The sequence below is a fragment of the Canis lupus genome, chromosome X, assembly GCF_048164855.1.
Source record: "Canis lupus baileyi chromosome X, mCanLup2.hap1, whole genome shotgun sequence".
In the NCBI taxonomy this organism is placed as follows: domain Eukaryota; kingdom Metazoa; phylum Chordata; class Mammalia; order Carnivora; family Canidae; genus Canis; species Canis lupus.
Genome location: NC_132876.1, coordinates 94,148,712 through 94,166,348, shown reverse-complemented (window position 1 = coordinate 94,166,348; position 17,637 = coordinate 94,148,712). Strand labels below are relative to the sequence as shown.

The 17,637-nt window shown below is 36.8% G+C and overlaps 1 protein-coding gene across 5 annotated transcripts in view; it reads left to right on the top strand.

The window, feature by feature from the left end:
• CFAP47 (cilia and flagella associated protein 47) overlaps positions 1 to 17,637 on the top strand; it is a 502,530-nt gene that overhangs the window by 10,152 nt on the left and 474,741 nt on the right. For all 5 annotated transcript variants that reach the window (XR_012026084.1, XR_012026085.1, XM_072815366.1 and 2 more), the window contains exons 3-8: positions 1,209 to 1,324; positions 8,146 to 8,284; positions 10,524 to 10,752; positions 11,248 to 11,408; positions 12,996 to 13,123; positions 16,077 to 16,312. Coding sequence is in view for 3 of the 5 variants with exons in the window: in XM_072815366.1 (XP_072671467.1) it covers positions 1,209 to 1,324; positions 8,146 to 8,284; positions 10,524 to 10,752; positions 11,248 to 11,408; positions 12,996 to 13,123; positions 16,077 to 16,312 (1,009 nt within the window). In the remaining 2 variants the exon portion in view is untranslated. The remainder of the gene's footprint in view (positions 1 to 1,208; positions 1,325 to 8,145; positions 8,285 to 10,523; positions 10,753 to 11,247; positions 11,409 to 12,995; positions 13,124 to 16,076; positions 16,313 to 17,637) is intronic.

Genomic DNA, 17,637 nt, shown 5'->3' with positions numbered 1-17,637 from the left:
TTAAGTACACTAGGGTCATTGATCTTTCCTTTTCCTATTACAAAATTACAATGTCTTTATGAGAAGAACATGGTATCCCTTAAAGAAGCAGCATATGCAGGACAGTCCTGGCTGATCTCTGGAATGTCTGTACATATTTAATAATACACAAGCACTCACATATAAACATATATGCCAGAAGGAAGACCCAGTGCATAAAGCAGCATTTGTAAATATTTTGTTCAGGTATTTTCATTTATATATTGTGTGTGTATGTGTGTCTGTATTTATATCTTGGAGGTTGTATCCTATGTGGAGTAAATTACTTAAATCATGTGTCTGGTATGTAAGGACTCAGTAAAGATCAGTTATTACTCTATTAATTATTGGTGCTGTTATCCTTAGGTTTGTAAGGGTAATGCATTCCAAATCTAATAGAATAGATTCATGGCTAAGGTCACCAATATTATATCTAAATAATTTCTTGGGTAAGTCATTGAGACTTTTGAAGTCTTTGGCTTTTCATCTGTAACATAGCCATAATAATATTTACTACCCTTTCACAAAACTTTTAGTATCAAACAGGATAATATATTTAATGATGTTTATAAATTATGAATTAGCCATATACAAAAAATATATATCCTTATGAGACATGCATATAGGATTATAATGGATTTTTAAAAGGTGTATGAAATATATGGTATAGATGTGCTACAGTGAGCCCTTTAAGTTAGAGACACAGGTGAATAATCAATCGTATCTCTTTGTGCTTAAACCTTGCTTTAGTCTCCAAATGGCATTTTATAGCATAGTGCCTTCTTTTATTTCATCAGATTTGGCATCATCCAAACTGCTTTGTTAAGATCAATTCCATCCTTTTTGAGGAGGGCCTAAAGAGTGTATTATAGGTTTAGGTGGAGATTCCAAGAATGCTTGGAGCAACAAAACTACTGAGATATGTGGGTAGCCTATCAAGGTGAGTACTTAAGAGGGTAACCATGTTCTTAGATGCATAAAGTCTGATTTCTTTGTTAAAATGCATCTCATTATCTTGTTTTCATGTCTATTTACAGTTCTCTTTACTGATAAATATGCCATCAACAGACGTGTAAGGAAACATAAGTGTCTTACAAGGAATTAATAAAGGTGTCTATGTATGTCCCCCTGTGGATTTAAGTATGAGGGTATAATTGTTAATTATAGTGTCCACTTTTCTCTTCCTCTAGGTTGATTCCATCCTGTCAATTGGAAATCGAGTCAGAAGTTAATTTTGGCACATTGGTTGCTGATAGTAAAGTATATTGTAAAGAGATTAATATCGTTAACCATGGCAGAGTTCCAGGTATATCTTTCTGTTATATAAATTAACTTCCACTTTTGGAAGAAAGTTGGTATTATTTAAAATGTATACTTTGTATAATTAATGGGCTCTCTGATTCATTCCTCACTCCCCACCAAAAGTTGTCTGTCATTTGAAATAGCTCAAAACTGAAGGCCCTTAAATAGAATGGCTGTAAAAGACTGATAGATAATAATGCAGGAAAGATGAATCTGTCTCCTTATGATTCTGATTAATAGCCTGACTCCCAGGTGACTGGTGATTTCCCTGCAGACAGAAGGCAGGATATGTGTTATGGAATGACATAGTTCTCAGAGTGAGCCATCAGAGATAGAATCAGGGCACAGTGCCTTACTAGCTGTGTGATCTGGGGCAAGTTATCTTTTAGGATGTTGAACTTGATATTTCTCATTTATATACTGTGGTTAATAAAATTAACTCTTTTTAATTATGTATGAACTTATGGTTGTAATATGGTACTTGACTCATCAGCACTCAATAAATATTTGTTCTTTTTCTCTATCATATTCAACTTTGAATTTACATGATGGTCTCTAGAAAGATCTTGCTAACTTTTTGTTGAAAGAGTAAATGCTTTTTTCCAGACTGGATTGTTTCTAGAGATTTTTACTGTGACCTAAGAGTTTCCATAAAGGTGTGTATGTCTGTATGTGTGTGTGTTCATGCATACTCTTCATTGATGATATACAGTATATAATAAAATTGCTTATACCTTCATTGACCTAATTGGATGGTCAGCATCTGGGCTGGCAAGGCTTCCATTTCTGCTGAGCTGACATGAGGACTAGATCCACATAGGGAGGGCATTTTTTTCTGAGACTGTTTCTCAGATACATAAAACTGGTCTTAATTCTAAGCCTGTTACACTAAGTGGGGATATTCTTTGGGGCTGTTTGATTGAGCAGTGGGAATTATTAAGACAAAGACAGTTTGTCACTGTATTGATTTCTTCCTGAGGTTAAACAAATAAAACTGATAATTGTTCTTCCCTGAATGTTGCTCATTTCAACTTTCCATGCTTTGTTTTTTAAATGATTAAATTTCTGATGCCTGTGGAATTGTAGAATATTAGACTCGTTTGTGGTCTGACTCCAGTGTTAAGGATGGGATGTCTCATGTTTAGTAATTATGGACTGTATGGTCCTTTAGACTCTCTGTTTTTAGAGCAGTGGTATGTAATTGAGAGAATTTTATTTTTATTATTTATTTTCCAAAAAACTCTCTTAACTGTTGTGCATTCTAAACCCTTCAAAGTTTTGATCATATCCTCTCCTTATTGTAAAATGTCACCAAACTGTACAGCTTTATTACATATAAAAGCTCTCTGTAAGTAACAAGTATATGTGATTTTAATTTTAAATGAATATTCAGTATTATTGTACTTAATAAAATAAAGTAAATAAAATTAAGCCTCAGATCTAGACCCATACATTTTAGGAAAAGTAACCACACTGGCTTTTAGTGTTATATTAATATTTTGTGTGTTCACAGGATTTGTAGTAAATACTACAGTTTGTAAATTGTAATTGAGTACCAAGAAATGTTAATTATTACCTTACAAAGTAAACCAAATTATTATCAATGGAATATATTTTCTTAGTGTTGACTTTGTTTCTCCTTCTTTGAATTGAACAATATTATTTTTTTCCACCATAAGCAAAATTGATATTATGTTTTATATTCACAGTAGCAAGTGTCTGTAAGGTGTCATAAAGTCCTTATTATCTACAAGCACAGTATATAAATATTCATGAGAATAATAATGTATTTTCATGAGGAAAAACACTTATGCAGAAAATAGATTTAGCACCCAAAGATGATTTTAATAAAAATTTTTAAAAAGATTTTATGTGACAAATATTTTATAGTTTTAGAGTCAAAGATCAAATGTTTATAAATTTATATGCATGCTTAAGAGGACATTAAAAAGCCACACTCAGCAGATTCATGGTATGTATAGCTTTGTTTTTCTCTCTGGTGGTGACAGAAGGGTTGTTAGTTGATCTATGTAACAGCTTCATGATTTTTTATTTTAATAGCCCATTATGGAGTAATTATCCATGGATTTAGCCAAATATTGTTGAATACATTTTGCTTTCTCACCCTCTATGTTTCCTGAATTTACTCCTTACTGTGCAAAGTAGTGCTTGTCTTTTCATTTTGAAGACATGGTTTTGTCTTTAAGATAAGTCTCTACTCTTAGTACCTTCTGAGCTGGTGAACTCCATGTTCTGTTTTATGATTTTATTGTTTCTCAGTTTTTATCTTTTAAAGAACATCACGGAAAAAGCATTATTATTTTAGCATGCCTGGAACTGCAATCATTTCCCTTTTTCCCTCGGTAACCTTGAATATCTGAGACGACTTTTTCTACTACAGCGTTATAATGTAGAACAGTCTTTAAAGTCTCTCGTGAGATCTTCACACACCATTTCTGTGTTTGAACAGCTACCTTAGAACTCATCAACCTTTAGGTTTTCTTGGGTTATTTTGTCCAAGATAATATGTCCTTTCTCTTGCTCTTAATGCCTACTCTCCCCCTTTCCCTGATCATCAGCATCATCTCACTACTTCACAGTCTAGAAAAGCCTATCATCATCTATAAACCAGGAAGTTTGCTAAATTGGACCAAGTCCTGGGACTGGTGCTTGGGATCCTCCTTAACTACTCAGAGAAACACTCATTACTTATTCTCAATGTGTATTTTTTGTTTTCTTAGAAACTGATGTCATGGAATCTCAATACACATTTCTTGCATAATACAATCCTGGGCAACAGTAGACATTCAATAAACCTTTGTGTAATTGATTTGGTTCAGTGATCTCTCAGAGTTTCAGTAAAGAATCATTAGTTGAATAAAAAAAATTCTAAAAATAATTTGACCAGGATATTACAAAATAAAAAAAATGATTTGTCATTTTAGTACATAACAATAAAAGCATTAAGCTTTCAATGAAAGCTGATTGAACTTAGAAGTAACCTGTTTAATCCCATATGGACATTCTGAAGAGTCTCCAAAGCAGTTGTCTGGAGACATATGAAGACTGGTATATCCTCAGAATGCTTAGACCCAAGGAAACTTGAAAAAAAAATAACCTTGGGTTTGTGACTCTTGATTTTTCAGTAGCAGCTTATAAAACTACAGACTGTTTGCCTTGGCTTGGTATTACAAATGCTTTTATTTGTTGTTTTGTTCTGTTTTATTTTTGTTTTTAGTTTCAGAGGTAGAGTTTAGTGATTCATCAGTTGCAAAGAACACTCAGTGCTCATTACATCAAGTGCCCTCCTTAATGCCCATCACCCAATTACCCCTTCCCCCCACCTCCCCTCGAGCGAACCTCAGTTTGTTTCCTAAAGTTCGGCGTCCATTATGGTCTGCATGGAATTTAAGAAACAAAACAGATGAACATAGGGGAAGGGAAGGACAAAATAAAATATTACAAATACTTTTACATGAATACTTCATAGTTTCTAAAAGAATTTTGGAAGAATAAAGACAAGGTAACAATGTATATACTTCATCACCCAATGCCTGAGCTGCTTCTCTAGGGAAAGTAGAGCAACTCAGACACAAAAAACATAGAGGTTTGTGTAGAGGACCTATCATCCCATCCACAACTATGTGTAGACTCACATACCATGTGCTCTCCTAAGTCTCATTAGTGAACAAGACTAAGCATTTATTTTACATGACTTAATGAGCAACATTTGACACAGGTGGTCACTGGTGTTGTCTTGAAAAAAAAAAAAAAAAAAGCCAAAAGTTCGACTTCTTTGACTCCTCAATGGCTTATATAAAATAGTGGCTCAGGTTCCAGAGTGAGGTCTTCCAGGACTCAAATCCTTATATTTACTGGCTGGGAAGCCCCAGGCAAGGAATTTACACTTCTCGAACATCTATTGTAGAGATAAACATAGTGCCTGCCTCTTCTAATTGTAATGATGATTAATAAGATGCTTAGCACACTCTCTGATACATATTAAGTGTTCAGTAAATATTTAGTATTGATGTGAGAATTATTCATTTCTACCACCTTCCTCCTCTTCAATTCTCTTTTGTGGATTGTTATCCCTTTTTGAGGGGTTGCTTAAATGTGAGCATTTCTTAGAATCTGCATGGATGTGCATGGACACAAACACACACATGCACGTTTCCTGAGTCAGCACATTCCCCCTAGGTAATCACTGCCATTCCTGTTCCTTCACTGAGGTCTATACAATCCTCTTCATTTCCTTCAGGTTTCTCAAACTTCACATGTCTAAAACTAAGCTCCTCACCTTTTCCCCAAAACTTTTCCTTTTCTCTTTTTCATTAAACATCACTACCATGTATTTGGGCAAGTCAGAAACTGGGCAAAATCCTTGACCTCTTCCTTTTTTACACCTCCTACCCCCTTAGTCAGTTATTAAATCCTGTCTATTCAATTTCCTAATTATGTCAGTAATCCTCTTTCCTCTGTCCTGTTGCCACTTTTCTACAACGGGCCAACATCTTCTTTTGCTTAGTAAGTATACTAACTGAAATTATTTCTCTGAAGTCCCTTATCTCCTAGTTCATTCTCCAAACATCAGCCAGTGTCATATCTAAAAAGAAATGAAAATTTGATGACAAAAATTCCTTCTGTAACATCCTTCCTTCAATGACACTCTTCCCTTAGTATGATGTCCTTGCTTCTGTTGTTAGTGATTTAAAAATAAAAGTCAAATATTTCACTATTACTAGTGGCAATAAAGTTGTATAAGACACAGTAATATTTGTTTAGCCACTGTTTTAATATATTTGGAAGATTGAACTATGTTCTTTTGGTTTGAGGGTTGTTCCTAAATAAATTTTTGAAATATTCCCTTAAATTCTTTTGTCAAATTATATCAAAATGATTACAATATAGGAACTATCTCACTGACTCAGCCTTAACTGTGACTCACATAATTTTCCTTTTCTGAAGAACTGAGTCAGTAACATTTATTTGAATTTTTGTTTTATAACAGGAAAAAAACTTTTTTTTTTTTTTAGGAAAAAACTCTTAAATATGTTCTTAGTACTTCCCTAAAATGATCAGAAGAACGAATTTCGTTACTGTTTGACTTTTCCATCAGATCATCTCTGTACTTTAAAAAGTTTTTTGCCTTTTTATACTTTCAACACTTTTATTATGCTAATATTTTATTTTCCAGAATGAAATTCGTAATTTTGGAAAATTTCATCAAATGTGATTTAGAATTGGTGAGCTAGAATTTGCAAAGTTTATGTTGGCAGGATGCTCATTTGTATTTATTTCGCATAATGATATTAAGGAAATTTGTGGCTGGCTACTTCCATTTGTTGGACACATCTTGAGCACCACATGGTGCTAGGCACTGTGTAGGGTGCTAGGACCACAGAGATGAGGAAGACATAATGTGTGAGCTCAAGGATTTCATGCAGTGACTAAACATGACCATAAATTGTGAACCATATCTGCTTTCAGAATAAGACATTTTCTAAGGCTCCTTCTCATATGCTCTTTGATTCTATTTTTTAAAAAAAGACTAATTTAGAGATCTAGAGAGAGAGAGAGAGAGCAAATATGGAGGAAGGGGTAGAGGGAGAGGGGAAGATAGTCTTTAGGCAGACTTTATGCTGACTGAGGAGTCTAGTGCGGGGTTCAATCTCAAGATCTGAGCTGAAATCAAGAGTCAAACACTTAACTGACTGTGGCACCCATGTGCCCCATGCTATTTGATTCTAGAAACCCATTCCTTTTGCCCTTTCCCTATGTGAACTGCATTAATTCATTTATCAGTAAGTGACAGGGCTCCTGACTGGCTCAGTTGGTAGAGCAGGTGACTCTTGATCTTGAGGTTGAGTTCTAGCCCTACATTGGATGTAGAGATTACTTAAATAAATAAATAAATAAATAAATAAATAAATAAATCTTTTAAAAAGTGGCAATGTCCATAAGTGTGAGCTCTTTGGTCAGAAACATCCAAGTGAAAGTCCTAGCTCTATTAATTTCTAACTGTGGCAGTCAGCTATTGCTATGTAACAAACCACCCCACAATTTTGTGTCTTAGAAAGGCAATTGTATTTTGATTGTTCATTTGTATGCAGATTGGCTGGAACTTGACTGATCTAAACTGGGGTCAGCTGGGTATCTCTGCTTCAAATTTAGGCAGCTGAGGATTTTCTGTTACTCACTGCAGGTCTTGTGACTCAGGTGGAGGCTGTGTTCTACATGTGCTCATTCTGAACCACAGGCCAAAGGGGCATCAGTTATTCAAGCACCTTACATGATAGTAGTGTCAGAGAACATCTGGGATTGGAGCTGGCATGTTTTCAGTTCTACCCATATGCTATTGGTCAAAGCAAATCACATGTTCAGGCCCGAAGTCATGGAGTAGGAAAAGATACTTTGCCCACAGTAGCATAATGGTAAGATGCAGAGAAGGGTGAAGAATTGAAGTCAACTGTGTAATCTACCACAAATCACTCTACCATTGTAAGCTTCTTTTCCTTATTTATGAAATGGAGGTAATGATTGAACCTATATCAGAGAATCACTCTGAGGATTACATAGATTAACATATACAAAGCTCTTAGCATACGTGTCTGAACATTGTAAGCAGATAGTATATTTTAATGATCAATGAAGCTTGAGTCCTAACAATCAGCTCACATTTGTTGGGTAACCCCAGAGGCTAAACTTATAATCAAAGCTGTGATTCTTGGTCCACAATTGACTATATACTCTGTCTCCTATTAAGAGTGTGAATATAACACTGTAAGGATCCAGATGTAAACCATCTGTTCTTGTTCTCCTTAGGTACATTTAAAACAGAATACCAGGGCCAATTACCCATTGTCATTTTTCCGAGTAATGGTATTGTGGAGCCCAAGTCATCCATGATTGTTAAAGTGGATTTCTGTGCTGATGAGCCCAGAATTGTAAATGAAGTGGCAATGTAAGTATATACTATGGTTCTTAATTCTAATGTAGTACTTAATATGTTCCAGTTTTACTTTTCAGATATGCTTATTGTCTTGAATGTATATTAGCTTCTTTATTCTTTCATTCAGAATTCATTCACCGAGTTTCTACTATTTGCCAAGCACCAGAGACTCAAAAATGGGAAGAACTAGAGGATGGCCTATAGGTACATATAACAGGAGTTCCTAGTTTGGATTTTGTGGGGGTGAGGGAGTGGATCAGGAAAGGGCTCCAGTAAGGAGGTGATAGTGTACTCAAATATTTATTGGTTAGTAGGAAGTAGCCAGACAAAGAGCAGTGGTGTGATTTGAGCTGAGTGCATGTGTGTGTGTGTATGTGTGTGTGTGTGCACATGTGCACAGGAGAGGTGGGTGTTGGTGAGGGTAAATTAGAAGAACAATTTCAGGCAGAGCACATAGAAGACTTGAAATCTTGGAGGTAAATAGACAATGTTAACACACCGAGAGAGCTGAGGCAATGTAGAGGCAAAGAGATGGAGGTGTGGAGTGACAGGAGATGAGACCAGAAACCCAGAATGGCGCAGGGGCCAGTAAAGGACTTCATAGGACAGTGTTTTTTTAATGTTGTATGTCTCAGTCCATTAGTGGAATGTGCATTCACTATAATAGATCACCACCAGCATCAAAATAGTGAAATAGATAATATCAGAATGTATCTCACATAGTAAGGGCAAATATTTTTGCAAAACTTGTTTCATGAATGTGTATGTGTGCATGCATGTGTGCCTGTGTATTTCTCTATGCATGTGTGTGCATGTGTGTGTGTTTGCAATGTAAATACATTTCTTACTGAAGGTCAGAGCCAGAAAAATGTTTGATAAACAGTTGTGAGCCCTGATAGAAGCTTAGGTTTTATTGTGAAGTCTGTGGAATCTCGGGAAGGTTTTAAGATGGGAGTGTCTTGATTAGTTTGCAATTTAGAAAGGTCGTGCTGATAACAGTGGGCACAACAAATCAGGGAGTACATATGTGGAGAGATAGCCTGACTACTAACTATAATAGTAAAATAGAAAAGAAATGATGAAGGTTTCAGCTAAGGTACAGATTGGAAAGTATAGAGAGAAGTGTGCTGATTGAAGAAATGTTATGGAGGCAGATTTAACTAGATGTAGGGACTGGTTATAGAGAGGGAAGGTAAGAAGAAGGACAGGTCTGTGGGAGAGGATCTTGAGTTCAGTTTTAAACTGCTGGAATTGATTTGCTTTGCAGAATCCTGTGGAGCCTATTAGATTTACTTATCTTGAGGCACAGAAAAAGAATTTGGTCGAGGTGTATTGGCTTGAGGAGTGTCAGTGGATAAGTTGTATTGAAGCATGAAGTGTTGAAAATAACTTTGACAAGGAGGGCTGAGTATAAAAGAGTAGGAGAGAGACATTATTATTCATGCAGTTTATAAAATATCCAAGCCTTAGAAGAACGAGAAGGTAACGTCTGAATAAGTTAGAAGGAAACCATCAAAGTATGGCATCAAGAAAGCTAAAGGAGGAGAGATATGCTTAGATGGTGCCAGACTTGCCCACTGTGACACAGATGTAGTGTAAGATAAGGACTTACGTGATTTTTGTGGAGTGGTGAGTTATTTGTGGTATTTGATGGGGTGAGAGTCAAAAGGATTGCATTTATGCCACAGAGGGAGGCATGTGCATATATGGGCAGTTGCAAAAGGGATTTGAAATTAGTCTAGGAAGTGAAGCTTTATGGGGAGATCTTCATTTCAACAAACAAGTGGAATTTTGCTGAGATTTTACTTCATAGGGAATAGGGTTATTAGGATTGAGATGAGATTGGCTATTGGACTTGGGGGAGTGGGATGAGTTAGAAAAGAATCTCAGAATTCTAGAACTACAGGCGACCATCTAAATCATCCTATCCAGTTCTAATGTTTACAAAATAGTTGGTGAGATGGACCTAGCAATAAGTCCTTTTTGAAGTCAATTCATGTGATTGTTTTCCAACTTTGTTGTTTCTTGGGGACAATGAATTAGGTTGTACATATGCCATTCCACTGTGCAGATTCAGACAGTCAGAAGGTCATGGCATTCTCTGGCATGTATGAAAAAGGAATTGCTCTCAGGCCTTTGAATTTTAATTATAATGAGATTTTATAAAATTTCTGCTTATCCAAATATTTAGGAGAAAACTTAAGTATATAGAATTCTAATTTAAAAATATATATAATTTATTATCTTGTAGGGTGAGTTTGCAAGGTCGTCCAGATATACTCTTGAGTGTCAAAGCTCATGTGGTTGAGCAGATTATTGAATTGTTAAACATGAGTAATGACAAAAAGTTGGAATGCATACACTTTGGTTCTGTTTTCTTCGGAACTTCAAAAATTGAACGTGCTCTTCTATACAATAACAGCCCAGAACCTATAAATTGGGTGGCCATAATGCAAAGTGACTCAGTTGGAGAAGAACTGGTAAGTAAATAATGCAACAGGGGAAGATCAGGTATTATGTTTTGAAACAGATTGTTTTGAACTTGCATATAACCAAAAAAAGCTGTTAAATTATTCTAAGTATGTTTATTTTATTTATTTAATTTAATTTAATTTAATTTTTTTCTAAGTATGTTTTAACATGCGGACGGATTTGATTCCCTTTCATTTGTCTTCAACCTCAAAAAATTCTGTAAATTAAATTAACACTGATAGGGATCTGTATCTGAAATAAACCAGACAAGTGCTTCTTATGGATTAGTAGCTAGTTGTGGGGATTTCTGTTCTCATCAATTTTTCAACAGTTCCTTTAGTTTTATGATGTCCCTTGGTCAAATTTATGTATGTTACTTTAAAGACATTCATATTCTCTATCTTCTAGACTAAAATTTCAACAATCATGTTATGATCTCCTCTTAAAATATTTTATTTGCATTCTGCCATAATATTCTTTTTATTTCTGATTTTATATTACAGGGCACAAATATACACCAAAAAACAGATGTTGCTTTAAATAATCTCACCTACTTAAGAAAATCAAAGAACATAGATATTACCACTTTTATCTCATGTGTTCCTAATGAAGGGAGGTTACTGCCTTATCAAAAGACTACAATTACATTTTGTTTCAGCCCAAAGTAAGCAAAAATTCAATTATTGTGTTTTTTATTCATTGAAAGCATATCAATCATACATTCATCAAATTGACTTTAATAGTAAAACTTGTCAGAAGGTACCAATCAGCTTTTTCTTATTATGGCTCTTAAAGTTTCCAACATGGTTAACATTATTTCGAATACTGAAAAATTTTGTTCTAAATATTTCATGTCAGATTACAGATCTCTTTAGACCTGGTAGAAGTGGAAGTTCTGTGTTGTTTTGGATTGTGGTCTCAGATGACTCTGTGCAGCAAGACCCCGTTGTCCCTGCAGAAATAGGTGATGGCCAGTGGCATGCAGTATGTTTAGGTGCCTCCAGAGAGGATGCAGTGCTCTTGCCACAGCAAAATACTTGCTAAGTAGCATGAATATGAAGCCTATAGCAGCTGCTGGGATCAACCACCTCTGCTTGCTGAAATTGACACAGACTTTTAGGACCTTTGCCAATGTATATTTTTCCTAATTCTGTGTACTTGGTTTGGTTATTTAGTTTGAAAATATATTTGGAAATGCTGTTTTAAATATATAGTAGCAATTTCAGCTCTACTGGAGAGGTGGCCATGTGGGGGCGGCAACAATTGATCCAATTGGATGTTTACCTTTGCGAGGAGGCAGTGTTCAAGGTACTTCTCTCTGGGGCAACTGGGTGTCACTTGATGATGATACCAATTGTTGGAGACCGAATTGTATTTTAATTTAAGGAGGGTAATAAATCAAGTAATTGTTCTATTTGTACATTTTGTAATTGCCTCATGAATCATATTTTCCTGCAGGAAATTTCCTTGGCCAATGTATAAGATTCTGTTTAACACAGAATCTTTGAATTCTAAATATTCTTTTTCATGGCAGCATGTTACCTTTATTTGAGAGTCTAGCATAAACTCATAGGTCTGATTATGACTGGAAGTCTTAGTTAAATATGTTTTTAACATGCGACTTGCATTCCTATGTAGTATTTCACATCTATCTGTGTGTGTGTGTGTGTGTGTGTGTGTGTGTGTGTGATGAGAGGTAACTCATCTCTGGCTTTGGTCTTTCTTCCCCTCTTTCCTCTCCTTTTCTCCTCTGGTAAGATTTGACTGTTATCAAATCTTGTTCTCCAAATTGCTTGTTCTGCTAAGAATATGGAGTATGTGGCTAGCAATATGTGCTTAGTCCACAGGAGGAGACAGATATGGAATGGAGGTTTGCAGTTTCATCCAGAGGTAACAAAGACTATTGTAGGAATTGAACAGAGCCCTTAGCTAGCCATGAACTCGGCCTGGAAAGAAAAACCTTTGCATAGAAAGTGACATTGAAGCTGGACCTTAACAATTTAGTATATTTAAATTACTTTTGGCTTGCAGATGTTGTCATGAGCTCGTTTTTGGAATCTTTACGTTTTGTGGCCTTCTTTTGGCAAGTCTCTACATCTGGGCAGTAATTTTAGAGAATGGATCACAATTTTATTTTTATTCCTGAACTTTCATCTGTTTGCATAGATTTAAGGATTGAGTTGATCCTTATTGAGATGTAGTAGAGTGTATCATCTTTGCTTTAAAAATAATTGATTGTAATTTTTTATAGGCTAATGATTGATGGTAAAAAGAATAATGATCCTTCGCACAGGCAGGACTATGCTGTCTTTTTGAGATTTGACTCTGTGGGAAGTAAAGATGGATTTTTGAGGGACGATAACAGTAAAACCATCAAAAGTAAGTATGAAATGAGTATACGCATCAAATATATAGCAGTTTAAATTATTCAGAAGTGTGGATATCATATTTTAGAGGCAATTTAATAAAAATGTATACTTATTGAATAGAACAAAAATGCAGACATGCGAGAGACCTTAAAAAGTCTTTTGTGGCATGTTAAGAAAGAAGTCAACCACAGAATCATTTACATAATAATTTTTCAAGTTAGAATTTAGACGACTTCATTATTTTTAAATGACATTAGATAAACATGATGATCTAGAGTTAAGGAATGAAAAAAGAAAATGCATGAACCAACCTGGCTTCTTTTTCCATTTAAGCCTATGTTTTCTCTTAGAGATTAATATAGAACAAACAACCCATTCCCATCTCTACCAGAACTTCAGCTCTTAGAATCTACATATGGTAACAGTCAAAGGATAAGACCTAGAACCAGAGCTCTAGGAATAGGGTACAATATCTTATTATAGGGTATTGATAAGTACATTTACCTTGCAGGCCACATGTCAAGATGCACTGCCCTTTTTAATATTCTCAGGTAGTATTAGATGGGCTATAGTGAGAAAAAATGTAATCAGACTTGGAATTCAGCTTAGCCAGACAGATCAAAGAGAAAATAAAGATAGAGACAGGTGAGGGATTGGATCTAGAAAGATGAGCCATGGCAAGTCAGGAGTTGAGAAGAATTGTGTGTCAGGATGAGTAATACCATTGAGCAGGGTTGAACTGTTTTCCGAGGACAGAAATTGAGTGCTTTGCTATGATTTGTGTCATGGTTTGTGATTTGAGCTCTGCCTGTCTATCATAGAAGATTTGTTTGAGTCTTGCAAGTTAACCTAGTTTGGAACGGTGAGTGATGGAGATGGTAAGTTTGCCTTAAAGGTAATTTAGAGTCTAGAGATGGCTAGTAAGAGCTTCAGTGAAGAAAAATTCACAGTCGTCTTTTAGATTCTAGTTACAGTGCTCTCCGTGCAAAGCTGTTCATTCACTTAATTAAACCCTATGGTTTATAGTTATTGCCTTCTCTCCTGTGTCTCCAAAACTTCATGCTTATGTTATTGCCCAGCTTATATTCCTCTGTTCATTATTTTAATCACTCTTTTCCATGTACAGTTAAGTTTCTTGGCCCATATCCCATAGCGACTGAGTGGCAAATTTCTAATCTGATTAAATTCCAATCTTAGCCTACCCTGGGTCTGCACCTGGGAAGCTAATTGTGTTGGGAAAAACCCCCAAACCATGCTGTGATGGTTCACTTTTTAATCTATAATCACTAACCCCAAGTGGATCCTTTAAGATGGTTAACATTCCTGCTGCATTCCTCCTTTCATTTGCTTGCTCACGATAGATCAGATAGATCAGTATCACACACCTTCTCTTCTCATCTCAAACATCCAAGACTTCTTCCTTTGTCTTTACTCTGAACTTCTAAATACATTAAGTGACTTAGCAGACATTTCCACTTGGATATCTGTTAGGCATCTCAAACTTAACATGTCCAAAAAACCCTCTTGGTTTCTCCATAACCTGTCTTTTCTACAGTCTTTCCTGTCTCAAGAAATGGCAATTCTATCACTTCAGTTGCTCAGGCTCAAGACCTTAGCATCCTCGTTCATCCTGTGTTCAATTTTCTATTTTATTTTATTTTATTTTATTTTATTTTATTTTATTTTATTTTATTTTATTTTATTTTATTTTATTTATTTTTTATTTATTTATGATAGAGAGAGAAGGAGAGAGGCAGAGACATAGGCAGAGGGAGAAGCAGGCTCCATGCACCGGGAGCCCGACGTGGGATTCGATCCCGGGTCTCCAGGATCGCGCCCTGGGCCAAAGGCAGGCGCTAAACCGCTGCACCACCCAGGGACCCCCTCAATTTTCTATTTTATATCCAGTCCATCAGCAAATTTTGTTAACTCTCCCCTTAAAACTGTATGTTAAATATGACCATGTCTCACCCTTCTTCTGCTACTCTTACCCAGCCATATTTGGTTCTTTAACGGTTTTGGAATGTGCCAAGGAAATTCCTATCTCAGAGTCTTTGTATTTGCTCTTCTGTCTGTCTGGAATGTACTTTTCCTGGATTTTCTTCCTGAGTTCCTTTATATTTTTTTGCTTAAATGTCTCCCTATTAAGAGATGCCTTTTTGGACTTTCTCATATAAAGGAGCAGCCCTCAGACATTGTGTTCTGTCTTACCCTTGTAGGAGAAGGAAAATAATTTTCCCGGTACCTCTCTAGGTTCTTGACTGAGGCCTCCCTTAATAAAAGACAGATTAAGAGGGGGGAAAAAAACAAACAAATAGAAGTTTAATGACAAGTATGCCTCCTCTATAGGTGGGAAAGACCTGAGTAATTCTCCAAAATGACCCAAGCCATTACTTTAAATACTATCTCCAGCTAAAGACAAAAGTTGTTGTAGTGGGTCAGGCAGTTATGGGAGGTTTTCAGGCAAATCACAGTAAAGGAGGGTATAGTTGTTATGCAGATTTAAGTGTCTGCATTCTTTGATAAGAGTTTCTTCTTTGTAGTTTTCAGAGCTTTTCTTGTGTCTGCTGTTACATAACAATAATCAGCTTAAAATAATCCTTATGCCAAAGAGGCATATTTTTGGGTGACAAATGGTGCACCCCTTCACCCTACATTACTTTTCCCCATAGCACTTATCCTCTCTGAAATGCTACATATTTCCTTATTTTATTGCCAGTGTCACCTCACTAGATTATAAAGTCCACCAGAGCAGGAACAGTGTCTGTTTCATTCACTGCTGTATCCCCACAGCCTAGAAGAGTCTTTGGCATAGAGAACGCACTTAATAATTTTGTTGAATGAAAGATTGAATGAACTACCCATGTATCCTCAGGTCTTTCAGATGACACCTTTTGGACCAAGCAAATATATTCTGGATTCCCAACACTTTTTATGTTAAAAAGCTATTATTGCTTTTCCAGGTGATCGATTTCAGAAAGTGGAATTAGCACTGACAGGCTCAGGATTTCCTGTCTTATTACACTTTGATCCAGGAAAGGTCCTTAATTTTGCACCATGTTTCATGGGTGAACATTCAGAGACTCTGTGTATCATGCAAAATCGATCCAACTCACTTCCTGTGATGTACCGCTTTCAAAAGACTGCACATTTTAAAATTGATCCTGAGAAGGGCAGGATTGATGAAGGATGTGTCCAGGTAAGCTAATTATTCGAGGCTTTCACATGCTTCAGATATTTTAAGATTTGCTAAAATGACATGCAAGAATTAAAAATTTCATTTTGTTCCAGTATTATAAATTGTATCTCTTTGTGGCCTAGTTATGAATACTTTTGTGTTGGCACTTATACCGTATCCATAATTATTTGTTAAGTCCCTTTCATGTGGCAGGAAAAGCATTTGACACCGTAGGGAATGCTTAGAAGTAGAAAACATAGTTATTGCTTCTCAGGATTTTTTTTTTTTTTTTCTGAGAGAGTATTTATTTATCAATGTCTCAGGAGGCAAGCCCCTAAACTTAAATATTCATCATGGAGCCTTAGTCCCCCCTTCCTTTGGTGGGTACAGAAACAAGTCCTGAAGCCTTTGTCTAGGACAGTGGAACCCAGTGACCAGAAGGATGATGCCCCTGAGCTAGTAGCTGCCAATAGCTGCAAAAAGTGAAAAGGAGGTAGGAACCAGGCACTTGTCCCAATCTCAGAGATGCTGAAAGGGGGTGCAAGATACTTTGGGCCTCACCTCTAGACTGAAGGTTGCCCCAGCTGGTATGCACACATGTGGGACAAATGGAAGTCTAGTGCCTCAAGGGCAGGGGCTATAGCCTCATGCTATAGTTATAACCCACCACAGGAGGGAGGGGGTTGGCAGTTTTGCCTCTGAGGGCTCCCAGCCTTGCCAAGCTGAGGTGGTTTGGGGGAAACTAGCCACTATATATAGTCCTACGACTTGCTGAGGGGTGAGTTTCTCAACCTTTTGCATGAGTGCATGCTCCTTGTCCCCCCCAGCTAGCTCTTCAGCAGCTGATGTGAAAGGCATCCTGCCGCCACTGGTCATGGGCATTCTGTGTCACCAGCACAGTGAGGGGTAGTGGGTGTGGGGTAGGCTCACATCAGGAGGCTTGTCATCATTAGGCCAGCATCAGGTGAGTTATGAGCTATCTGAGCGTAGGGAGTCAACAGATCCTGGCACAGGCTTGGGTCTTGGCACAGGTGCTTGTAATCTTGGAGTGACTCGTACTATCTCACAGCTGGTATAGCAGAGAAATAGCCTGCCACCGCAACCCCACCATCCCCTTGCACAATCAGTATGGGGGTTCCACATGGGCGGTGCTGGGGGCATAGCAGGGCCACCCAGGGACACAGGTGGCACAGCTCAGCTCCTTATGGCTGTGGCTGCACCTGTGGTAGACTCACTTCCGTGCCCTCCTAGAGCCCCACTGATGATCCTTAACTGGCCTAGGTGTGGAGCAACTGCTGGTGTGGAGCAGACAAGCTTAACTCTGAGGAACACCTGTGAGTACCAGG